The 12,659-nt window shown below is 34.3% G+C and overlaps 1 protein-coding gene and 1 long non-coding RNA gene across 2 annotated transcripts in view; both read left to right on the top strand.

Annotated features, from left to right (window-relative positions):
• Window positions 1-4,741, top strand: part of LOC123665406 (oxysterol-binding protein-related protein 6-like) — a 37,632-nt gene extending 32,891 nt beyond the window's left edge. Inside the window, exons 20-24 of the mRNA XM_045599718.1 lie at window positions 547-691; window positions 1,664-1,778; window positions 2,934-3,056; window positions 3,598-3,706; window positions 4,572-4,741. Of these exons, the coding sequence (XP_045455674.1) occupies window positions 547-691; window positions 1,664-1,778; window positions 2,934-3,056; window positions 3,598-3,697 (483 nt within the window). The 3' untranslated portion in view covers window positions 3,698-3,706; window positions 4,572-4,741. The remainder of the gene's footprint in view (window positions 1-546; window positions 692-1,663; window positions 1,779-2,933; window positions 3,057-3,597; window positions 3,707-4,571) is intronic.
• A 6,529-nt stretch (window positions 4,742-11,270) lies between these two features.
• Window positions 11,271-12,360, top strand: LOC123665456. Its single transcript, XR_006745042.1, has 2 exons — window positions 11,271-12,159; window positions 12,204-12,360. It is a non-coding gene; the product is annotated as an uncharacterized LOC123665456 (long non-coding RNA).
• Window positions 12,361-12,659: the final 299 nt, after the last annotated feature.

Here is a 12,659-nt window from a genome sequence, read left to right as displayed (position 1 = left end):
CGATATATGCTACAGCAATAGAACCACACTACTTGTACTGTGTGGCTACGGTACTAAAGAATTTAGCCACCCCCTCTCTTCCTGCGGGTGTCGTAAGAGGCGACTAAGGGATAACACAGTTCCGCTACCACCTTGGAACTTAAAAAGCCGACCGGTGGCGGGATAACCATTCAACTGCTGGCTTTGAAATACACAGGCCGAAGACGGGCAGCAGCGTCTTCGGTGCGACAAAGCCAGCCCTGCGGTCACCGACCCGCTTGCCCAGCGTGGTGACTATGGGCAAAGCACATGAGTTCACGTTATTTTTGGCGTGAACTCGTGGAGGCCTATGTCCAGCAGTGGACTGTATAGGCTGTAATGATGAGCAGAACCACAGTGGCCGCACAAAGCCAGCCCTGCGGTCACTGACCCGCCCAGCGCGCTGACTATGGGCAAAGCACATGAGTTGACGTTATTTTTGGCGTGAACTTGTGGAGGCCTGTGTCCAGCAGTGGACTGTATGGCGGTAATGATGAGCAGAACCACAGTGGCGGCTCCATGTTGCAGGCCAGCTCGTGGTCCAACAGCCGGCACGAGGTCCGCGGCGCGGTCACGGACGCCGGCTCGGGCGCGCGGCTGCGGCTGGCGGGCCGCTGGTCCGAGGCCATGTACGCCGGGGACTCCCCGGCCGCCAGGTGCTTGTGGAGGCCCGGTACGTTTCACACTATGTTACCAAATTAGGTCGAGTAGGTTTACTTTATAATATTTTCTGATTGTTTTTACTTGTCCTTATTGATGTAAATTTAAAAATAATAATAAGAAAATATAGACATGTACAAAAGGCGGTCTTTTAGCGATAAGACTGGCTTTTGTACATGTCTATATTTTCTTTTTCGGTGTAAATTTTTTTTTCTCTGATAGTGTACAATAAAGAGTATTTGTATTTGTATTTAAATAAAAGCAGCGTATAAATCTAAATTTTGAGTTAATATGAAGTTACAAAGCGAAGAGTGTATTTTCAGAACATTACAAACACTGACGTGATGCTTAAAAATTAAACTTATTAAAAGTAACGGACACAGTTTTACCAACCAATAAATCAACAGTAATTTAGTATAGACAACCTTAACTTAATGTATAAACATATTCAACTCTAATATTTGTATTCATATCATATTAATCTTACTCTGCGGCTTCACAGAGTAATTCTCAATATTCCTTTTTTTTTCTTTATGTCACTAGGTCGGCAAACAAGCGTACGGCTCACCCACCACGCGATTACCGTAGCGCCATAGACGCCTGCAACACCAGAAGCATCGCAAGCGCGTTGCCGACCCAATCCCCAATCCCCCCAGGAGCTCTGGTCACCTTACTCACCAACAGGAACACAATACTGCTTGAAAACAGTATTATTTAGCTGTGATCTTCTGCAAGGTCGAGGTACTACCCCAGTCGGGCTGCTCCATATTTTGAGCAGGAAATTCTTGCTGTGCCCTACCCCAGTTAAACCAGCAAATATTGTTACATAAATATAACGTAGTCAATGTGTTAATGTAAAACTATCACGTAGCAAGTTTTGTCACAAGAAGCGGTCCGATAGTTACAATAAATACAGCCGACATTTGCCGGGCGGCTATATCCGGCGGCCGGACAGTGAAGTGATGTCCCGGACGTCCCGTTGCAGGCGCCATGCCGCCGGAGCACGAGCTGTACTACGGGTTCACGCGCTTCGCCATCGAGCTCAACGAGCTGGAGCCCGGCCTGCGCGAGCTGCTGCCGCACACCGACACGCGCTTCCGGTACGTTTACGTACACACACACACACACACACACACATACACACAGAGACACACACACACACACATATAAAAAAAAATAACCATATATACCGCTTTAATCAAATACACAGAAAATGGAATTATACACGTCTTGCCGTCTTTACTCTCTTAGCGCCACACCCACACTCTCTGTCACACGTTCGTCTGTCAATGTTAATCATTCTTTACATCATGCATACTCTTACATTCCCTTTCATGCATTCGTATTTAAAATTATACATCCTACATATTATACATATACAGCAGGCCGTTTACATTAGTATGCATACTTTTATGTAGGATGTCAAAAATAATCGTTATTTCTAACGATGGACCGATTAATCATATCTTAATACAATCGATTTATTTATCAAATATCGCATCGCAATACGGTCGCACGAGAATACGGTCTCACACGCACATGAAATCGAATTCACAGGTGCATTTAATTCAACTTGGTTGACAAACAATCTATGGCCCACGTCATAAGCCTGTAGACGTCTGTAACACCGGAAGCATTGCAAACACGTTGCCAACTCTTTCCAGACGACCTCAAACACCACAGGAACAGAACACTACTTGAGAACAGTATTATCTTCTGCAAGATTAAGATACTTCTTTAGATTTTGAGCTGGATATATCCTGTGGTGCCTCAATGAGAGTTTGAACAAGAAAACCCATTTAGACATTTTTGAATATCATACCAAAAATTGACCGCTCCAGCGGGATTCGAACCCGCGTCTCCGACTGACTGTGTCGGCGCTCTAGCCAATTAAGCTACGGAACGATGTACCCGCTAGAGCGAAATTTTTGATATGATGATTTTTATTTTCGGTTTAAGCGAACCGTGGCGCCGTCTTTAGTGAGTTCTTTACAGAGACCCGTAACTATTCAAAGTTTCATATTACAATGAAAATCTTTGACAGGAGACGACACCATGCTATTTTTAATATGTACGATTTTATTTTTGTGTTGCCCACACATTAGGAATTCTAAACATTTTTGAATATCATATCAAAAATTGACCGCTCCAGCGGGATTCGAACCCGCGTCTCCGACTGACCGTGTCGGCGCTCTAGCCAATTAAGCTATGGAACCCATTTAGAAATGTAACGCCGTGTAATATATTCGGCACAGGCCGGACCAGCGCGCCCTGGAGGAGGGCGACGTGGAGGCGGCGGAGCGGTTCAAGCACCAGCTGGAGCAGGCGCAGCGCGAGCGGCGCCGCGACGAGCTCGAGCACCGCCCCGCCTGGTTCCGGTACCTCGCCCGCACCCCCGCACCCCCCGCACCCCTGCACCCCCCCACACCCCTGCACGTTCCATACCCCCACTCACTTAGAGGCCCCATCTACCGATGTCATATTTTACCGATGTCAAACAAGCGTACGACTCACCTGATGGTTAGCGATTATTGTAGCCTATAAGACGCCTGCATCATCAGAAGTATTGCAAGCGCTTTGTTGACCCTACTCCCAATACCCCCCACTAGCTCTGGTCACCTTACTCAAAGCATTGTAAGCGCTTTGTTGACCATACCCCCAATACCCCCTGGTCACCTTATTCACCACCAGGAACACAAAACTGCTTGAATATAGTATTATTTAGCTGTGATCTTCTGTAAGATCGAGGTACTACCCCAGGTGGACTTCTCCATATTTTGAGCAGGATGTTTCCTACTGTGCCCTACCTCAGTTGTATATGATATGACATATGAGAAAGGATTACATTAGTAGTAGAATGTAACCCCCCCCCCCCTCCCCACCACGCACACAAACTGACCGGCCGGCCTCCGCCCGCAGCAAGGCGGCGGACGAGGAGGAGGCGTGGGTGTTCGGCGGCGAGTACTGGCGCGCGCGCGAGCGGGGCTTCCCCGGGCTGGCCGCGCCGCGCCTCTGGTGACCGCGCCCGGTACGGCCTCCGCCATCACACTGCATAGCCTAAATCTAACTCTAATCTAGAAAATATCCATTCAAGTAGCATTGAAAAACAATTTTTGAACCGTCATTTTCCAAAATATATTCAGTCTGTAATATTCCACTGCTATCCCATTCATAGGCATAGGCCTCTCTCTCCATGCAGGAGAAGGACTGCTTAATCCACCACGCTGCTCCACTGCGGTTTGGCGGATATATTCCCTACTATGAGTAACGGTCGCTCTCAGGTGTTTAACAACCGGGACCGACAGCTTAACGTATTTCACACCGGAAATAAATATTTGTATAAACACAAATATCCACTACGAGCGGGAATCGAACCCGCGACATTCGGTGTTTAAGCGCCGCCGACACGGCAAACGCAGCAATATATCAGAGTGGTTGTCTTATTATTTAACTGTGATTATTTGTAAAATTGAGTTACATGCCCAGTCGCTCCAAATTCTGAGCAGGATACAGCCTGCTGTGTCCTACCTATATCAATATATATTCTTTCAAAATGTTGTGTCACGATGTATGTGGGCGATAAACGCCGAAACTACTGAACCAATTTTTATCTAATTTTGTAAACATCTGTAATTTAGTCCAACTTGGAGATATGGTAGTTTTTATCTCAATTGGACCCGGTAGGTGGCGCTGCTATCGATATGTAAGTAATCCAATTTGGAGTCCAACTTGGAGATATGGTAGTTTTTATTTCGATTGAACCTGGTAGGTGGCGCTGCTATCGGTCTATAAGCAATCCAATTTAGTAGCTGTTTTCTGGCATGACATCTGCTGGGTCCGCTAGTAACGTATAAATTATTATGTTAAAACGTTATATGTTTATCTATTTCCAGCGTATACCGCAGTGCGAGGTGCTGTGTTAGGTTGTGCTTCGCTTAGCAACGCTTTACGACATCGCCCTTTATCACGCTATTTGAAATTATACCGAGAGTGAACGCTAGAGTGTTCCGGGTGTACGTTTGTTATATTTTATTTTGTTATTTAATATATTTGTGTTTTGTTATTTTTTATTTATTTATTATGTGATAAATCGATAATGTTGCGAAATGTAAACAAAATAATTACCCATATAAATGTTGTTAGTATGAATGAAGTGATTTTTAGTTGCTTTTTACTATAACTGGCAGTTTGACTTGACGTTTAAATTCGTTGTCGACTGCCAGTGAGTGTTCGAAGCGATCTGTTTTTGAAGCATAATTAATTTTTTGCTACTTTTTTTAACAGACCGTTTGTGTTATGCAATTAAAAAACTTTGTATAGATTTGCGAAGGTAAGGTTTTATTTTGTTTACATTTATAACAATTATAATGCAGTATAGCAAATATGTTATATATTATAGTTATTTACAAGTACAAATTATACTTGCCATTTTGTTTGAAATATATTTTATCAAAAAATAAATTATTATATTAAACATATTTAAAAAAAACCGTCACTATTCTATTTTATATACACAAAAAATTAAAATCATTTTTCAGTATGAACTGTACTAGATTTTTTTTTTTAATTTAATGGAGGTAGGCTTAGGAGGTATTTTCACTTTGTTACAACAAAGAAACTTTTGCTAAAATTATTCAAAAACGGGATAGTTACCATGTTTTTTATTCTCATTTTGCGGAGCTCAATATTTTGACATTAGCTACGACTGTCTTGTTTTCGAATAATTTTAGCAATGAAAGTAACATGTTAATTTAAAATCAACTTTTACTAAAGCGATCAATTTGAAAAATTATTGGTATTATGAATCGAAGTAAGTTATTGTTCTTTTGGTGTTATTAAAACGTAAAACTGCAATTATGAAAGTTGTAAGTTGAATTTTTTATAAAGCTATTTTTATTTGAAATGTAATAACGCAAGATATTAGAAAACCTTGAGTGATTTAGAACTTTGATAGCTTTAATTATATTATTTACAGCGTATATTAAAAAGATATTGTATACGAATTTAACATTTTTTGCACTAGCAACATTTTCAAGGCACGTCATCGTTTGTCAAAATAAAAATATAACGTAAAACGGGGTTAATAGGAATTGCTATATTGGACGATTACGGGAATAGAATTTGGCAATGATTTTCATTAAATTAAAATAGCCTTGCGAAGTTTATATCACTGAAAAGAAAACAGAGATATGTATATATCATTTTGATCTTAGGATAAATATGACTCATTTAGCTCTTCAGCTCATTTAGCTCAGTGCAATAATTTTATAATGCAACCAAAATCCTACCTTATGTAGTCGTAAAAAAGTACTTTTTCGCTTGTTCGAAGCAAGACGATTAAGTGAAATATAAATCGAAAAGATACAGAGCCATAGCTAACTGTCTCTCTCTTTCGTATGATAAACGCCATCGTCCGATCGAGTGGCTCACTAGCTCAGTCTCGTTTACTCCCGCTCAGTACGTCAGTCTTTCGAAAATGAATCATAAGCCTGTGAGCTGGAGATATATTTGAAACGCAAGTGAGTTGATGAGAGACTGGCTCACTTGAAAAGATATGTTTCATTTGTATCACTCACTCATGAGTTACCCAAGTCTAAATTAAAACTTTCCAAATTGATATGACTAATTTTAAATTTAACGAAACAGAATATCTAGTGAGGTATTTCCAAAATATTGTTATAATTAATGTATAAACATACTCGAATTCTCGTTCATTAATTAGTGACCCTCAAAATTTGTTTAATATCTGTAGATATTATAACAAAGTTACAAAGTTAACCAAGTTAAAAGCTTTAATGTTTACTTAAAAATTTTTTTTAGTGTACGTGTTCTAACTGTTAGATTGTCGGACTTAACTACCGTATCTACTAAACTACGTTTTAAATTTTTGCCAACCCTAAGCATTTTCTCTATTTCGCTTTTCGGTTCCAGTTCACCCCGGTTTAATATGAATGGGGACAACCTATATTTGGTTAAAAATCTTTTTGTATAAGAACATGTTTTATAATTTCTTATCATAATAATAAAAATATAAGCTGGCGGAAAATGAAAATACTAATTTTTTGCTTATATTTACTAGGAAAACATAGAAAATTTATCGTACGAACTTCAAAATCGTGCCTTTTAACCCCGTTTTACGTTATACGATTTTCTTTTAAATTTCTTAAATTTTTCTCTAGTAATGTGGCTGTGAAAACGTTTCCATTACGTGTATAATCGTGCGTATTGTATTAAAGTGTAAAATTCCGGTTCCTATATTCAAATAACCATTTGTTTTTTATTACGAACCGTTCGATGACGACCATGCCGAATTTTGTAACACAGCAACACTGTGAGCTGTGTTATTTGGCTGTTGCTCCTAATTTTGCGGACGATGTTTTCTGGTGTCAAAATTAAACGGTCCATTTGGAAAACAAATCGTTATATTTATAGGAAACGGACTTAAGTCGTAATCTTGATTCCATTGCACTATAGTGTAAGCGTTAACTCGTAATAAATATTTCTGCTTAACCTTGAGACCTCTATCAATAATTCTGTCAAAAATTTTGATCTTATATCGTCCATTTTAATATACAAAGTTGCTAAAGTAAATAGCTATTGAAGAGTGTCAAGTAATCGTTTCAATAAAAAATGTTGTTTATTTGTTATTCGGAATGCACCTAAAAGAATATATTTGCATATTATGCTATGAAAAATTTTACTGTTATCATTATTATGAAATAGTGTGGGCTTACAATTTAAGGCTTCCAAAAAAGTTCCAAATACCCCCAATTTTGTTACCTGTAACTTTTTGTTTCTTTTCGAGTAATTTCGCTTAGAATGGACTATGTATTATTCAAATAATTGTAATGTTAACATTTAAAATTTCCTTTTGCTTGCCTAAATATAAAATTTTATTATATTTACGTTTAAAATCGTTTAAAGTGAAACTTGCGATATGTATTTGTTTTTATTTTATATATATATATATATATATATATATATATATATATATATATCTTGTTTTTTTGGAATTGTCCTAATTGGTAAACAAACCGCTGTCAATCGTAATTCACGTTTTTTCCGCATTTATCACTCACTTTCACAAAATATTAGCTTACGGACATTTGTAAAACTCCATTTACTATTTATTTCACTAAAAACAAATATCAATTTATCATTTTAAACACATAAAAACTACAAAATACGAATTCCGAGAGTACAGATAACTAATATTTTCGAATATGACATTTCAATATCTTTTTTTATAAGGCAAATAGGGATGTGGTCATAATATTTTTAGAAGTGAATGAGTATAAGTGAATGAACAGCATGAGCGATAAAATAGGCCATGTTCTTTAACTATATTTTAAAATTTCACGAATTATAACTTGTTAAATAATATTACAGTAAAGCGATTTGTTATTTATTTGTATTTTGTTATTAATTGTTTTTTTTTCTTCTTTTTTTTATGTTGAGCGCACAAAAAAAATGCTTACAAAATATTGCAAATGTCAATCATTTATGGTAAAGTGTTCATTGTAAAGGTTTTATTTTATATTATGAATATTTCTGAATATCAATTTCATCCTGAACATTTTTAATGCTATCCCATATAATATTAAAGTATACCACATAGCAACGGCATAAACGTTTACTGTAGTTCACAGGAAAAAATTTTGAGACTTTAGGATGAGACTGAAGATTACCCAATGAGAGCTTCGTGGAGTACAATGTTATTAGTCCTTTTTTTAGATGTTAGAGAGAGTGTGCCGCCGGCGCAAGGTTTTTTATTCATAGTAAATACAAATAATGTGACAATAATATTAATAGGGTCGACTTATTTTAGACACAGGCGGCCCCTTTATTTTGTTGTAAATTTTATTTTTGGCTTTTTTTTTACCGACCATATCACATAAACGAAATATATAGGGGACTGTCCACTTTGTATGGGGGTTTCGGCCCCGAGTGGACAGTCACTGAGAATAATAATTATATATTAAGTTAGTAGTACTAACAATTATGAATTAGAAAAATGATATAGTTTTGTATCCAGGTGTTTCATTTTTTGTTTTTTTGTGGATAATTACAAGAAGGTTTCTGAAATAAAAAATCATTGTTTTGTTATTTTTGTTTTACTAATCGGATTCGTACGTTAACAGAATGTTATCTAAAAACTAGGCAGGTAGATTTATAAAATCTTGAAACCTTTTTCAGCCCAAAAACCAAATAATTTCATGACATGGCCACAACAACCTACTGTCCGTCGACCAACCATGCAGTTGCAATAATATTTTTTTATGGCTTCTCTGCCTGACCTTTATTGTTTACATATAAAATAAATACAAAATATATTTTCCTACTTATGAATATGCCTACTGTGTATTTTACGTCGCAGTAGTGATGAATTCTCGGTTGACGGAAAACCTTACAGTAGGTTGCTATATCACCATGAAAGCAACATCGAAGTCAAATGAATGTATGAAGCAAAAGTCTGTAGTTTAGGGTTGCCATAATAAATAATATTTTCAATAAACAAATAAATCGATTAAATCGATAATCGAATTTAATATAATTAATTGCTTGCTTTTTATTTAGTCAATAACAATGTTTCTAAAATAGTTTATTTTTCACCAAAGTTAAATGTTTTTTTACTAAATACACTTTTATAGACTTTTTTTAGACTTTTTTCTTATTAATTCGATTTAACAATACTTTTAATCGATTTTAACAAATAATTGATTTAAAAATATTTTAAAATCGATTGTTCGTTAATAATAATTGTTTTTTTAAGACTGGCAACGTGTTGTAATCAAATCACCAACCGAAAATAAACTAGAAGTATATAATTAATGAATTAAAATACTTATTAAATAAACTTTTTATCAGTTTATATTGATAAAACTGCAATTCACGAATAAACATGATTTAATTTACGAAAATTATTGGTATATTTGTTTTTTTGTATGAATTCTGTTCACCTTGGGCCAAAATGGACAGTCCCCTTTGTTGCCTTTTATGCTCGATGCTCGATAAATATTTTTTTTCGTAATTCCTCTTACTAATTCTTAGCAAAAATATTCAATATATTATTAGGTTTTGAAATAATTTTAGCAATATGGTATCATTAAATATTTCGATGTAAAATTAATTTTACTTTGTCTATGGCTTATTGATATTGTTCATTCATTTGCTCTTTGTGTCACTTCACTAAGCTACACTATACTCTAATTGTCTGTGGTCATAAGTACGCCATATTTGTTTACCAATTAGGACAATTCCAAAAAAACAGACCTTATATATATAGTGTTAGTTACTTTTTAATTATAATTTTGATTATTTTAAAGAAAATCTTTTACATTTATATATTATTTTACATACTTAAGTTATTATTGTAACTTATAACGGTAAATACGACACTTATAGTATTGTTTTTTTTATATATAACATTATTTTTTTTACATAACATATTATATTATTTATTAAATCTGTGTTACTTAATCATCTGTGTAAATAATTAATTTTACTTAATCGTTATACGGAATGTTATTAGCACGTTGATGTTGGATGCACAAAACTGTTTGATATCAGAGCTTGGTGTGGCGACTTGTTAAAGTATTTTAGACTTTTATCTCTATTTATTTAGGTTCGTCTTTGGATATAAGGCTTTGAAGTACAACGAAATATTGCTAAAGATACCTCTATTGTGAGTTTGGAAACTAGATGTGGCAGTAAATTATTTGTTTTTTTTTTTTTTTGTTGGCTGATTCTCTTGATAAAATTTATGTTTAAATATTAAAGTTAACTTAAAAGACAATATCTTAAACTGTCAGATTTTTATTAAAAATACAATTTTTGTAAATATTTTTAAGATTATCGGTGTAATATTATGGTCTACAATATGCGGCAAAAGGAATTAAAATACTTTTTTAATAATTAAAATTTAGGTGATAGACCGTTTTTTATGACTTGAAATGTGTATTCTTTAATTTGGCATTGTTTCTTTAGTTTCGCACAAATGTTCTTTAAAAAAAAAGATAATTGATTTTTGTTTTTCAAATAAATGCTCTGTAGCGATATTTCGTTGTCTACGATACTTCTCTATGTATTCTCTATCGATGTTGTTACTAGCTTGTAGGTAGGAGTTTTGTACATAGCTATATCATTAGTTGTATATTAGGGATAACGCTTATGTATAATTTAGTCACATTTTAAAGTACAATTTTGTTTTGTATAATGAAGTAATAATAATAATAAATACTCTTTATTGTACACCGCAAAGAAACATTACGAAAAAAGTGATACATGCAAAGAAAGATGTATTATTTCAATTAAAGATATATCAAAGATTGTTCTTCTAATGACTCAACTGTGAAGTTTGTATTGACTTCTAAGCTGCCAGTATTTTTCATTTGGTTTAGTATGTTATAAATAAATTAGATTTTTTTTAATACTGCAATTACTATCCGATTAAATTTAAGGATATGAATGACCTTGCTCCTATTTGTGACGACATAGCTACTGTTATAAATCGGTTAAGTAGAATTAGCAGGAACGAATAAAAAATATATATATAGATAAAAATAATAATATTTTGTTGACAATTCTATGAAATTAAATGATAATGTTTATTTCGCCATAAAGTGATACACACACTTAACGAATATCGAAAAAAAAAAAATACATTTGAAATCAATATGTCATGGTAGCAAAATGACAATACAAAAATGGCTACTTTTTAACATTAAGCACATCACAATCTTTAGTAATGTACCCGATACTATCCAGCTACCGCTAGTTACTACTAGTTAACCTCTAGAAATCATTGAAAGCTCTCTAGTATCTCGGACAGACATCAGTCCCTAGTGTTAGCCGAGAGGGAAAAAAGTCGAAGAAAAAAGTTCTTGGTACTCTTTTAAAAAAATTAACGTCAATATACCAAAAAAAAATGCGCAGTATGATCATATGAGTAAGATAATTCAAATATAAAACTAATATATAAATATTTTTAATAATAAAATATGAATTTAATTTTTTTTTTTACTAACCGTACTTTTCAAGTATATATTTCGAGTTCGAGGTCATGACGTTCCTATTCTTAGTTTGACTACTTTATAAATAAGTCTATTTTTAAAAGATACATAAAATTGATAAATTTTCAATGATAAAAACATATTTTCAAAAGTCTTTAAACGTTATATTATGTAAATAAATTTGTGGTCAAGAAAATAGTATAGTTGAATTGTTTAGAAGAATAATCTTAAACAAAATTTAAGTGAATATAAAACATATATGTACATAAAAATATGTAATCTAAAACATTATGTTTAAAAAACGTCTCAATGAAATATAAATCATAATGAAATATATCAAACTCGGTTCCTAATTACAGAAAACCATTCGTTTTGTTCAATGACGATCATTCGAATTTGTTGGTAGCAAAACGAACCGTTATTCAATATAGGAACTTGTTTTTAAACATATATCTATAAAAGTCGTTATGTTTTCCTATAAAAGTCGTTATGTTTTCCTATAAAAGTCGTTAGAATATTTTCCCATATCTGTAATATAATTTAACAAGACATTAATATTAGTAGAGAATTATTTTCGTTCCTTTAATACGGGTTTTCGGTTTGTAAACGGTGGGTAACCGTTAAAATGTCATATTAAATAAATTGACAATAATATTGTTTTATATGTAAATTTATTGTTATCTGTGTGTATGGAGTTACGAGATATAGAGGATAGATGCAAACGAGAAGCATGACATTAAACAAAACACCAGTCAGATGTAATTTAAGTTAAATAGTGATCCCAAATTGTGTCTAAATTACTGCTTTCATTTGACTAAGTTGTTTGTATATAGCTTAGCATGTAAAGTTGGCTGAATTTGATGCCTCTTGCTTGTATCAATCTGTATAAAAACTTCAATTATATTGATTAATAGGTGTATTTTGTAATTTAATGAATACGCATTTTTACGCTGCCGTGGGCCTACTATC

Source organism: Melitaea cinxia, chromosome 24 (genome assembly GCF_905220565.1).
Source record: "Melitaea cinxia chromosome 24, ilMelCinx1.1, whole genome shotgun sequence".
Classification (NCBI taxonomy): Eukaryota; Metazoa; Arthropoda; class Insecta; order Lepidoptera; family Nymphalidae; genus Melitaea; species Melitaea cinxia.
This window is presented reverse-complemented; position numbering and strand designations above follow the sequence as displayed.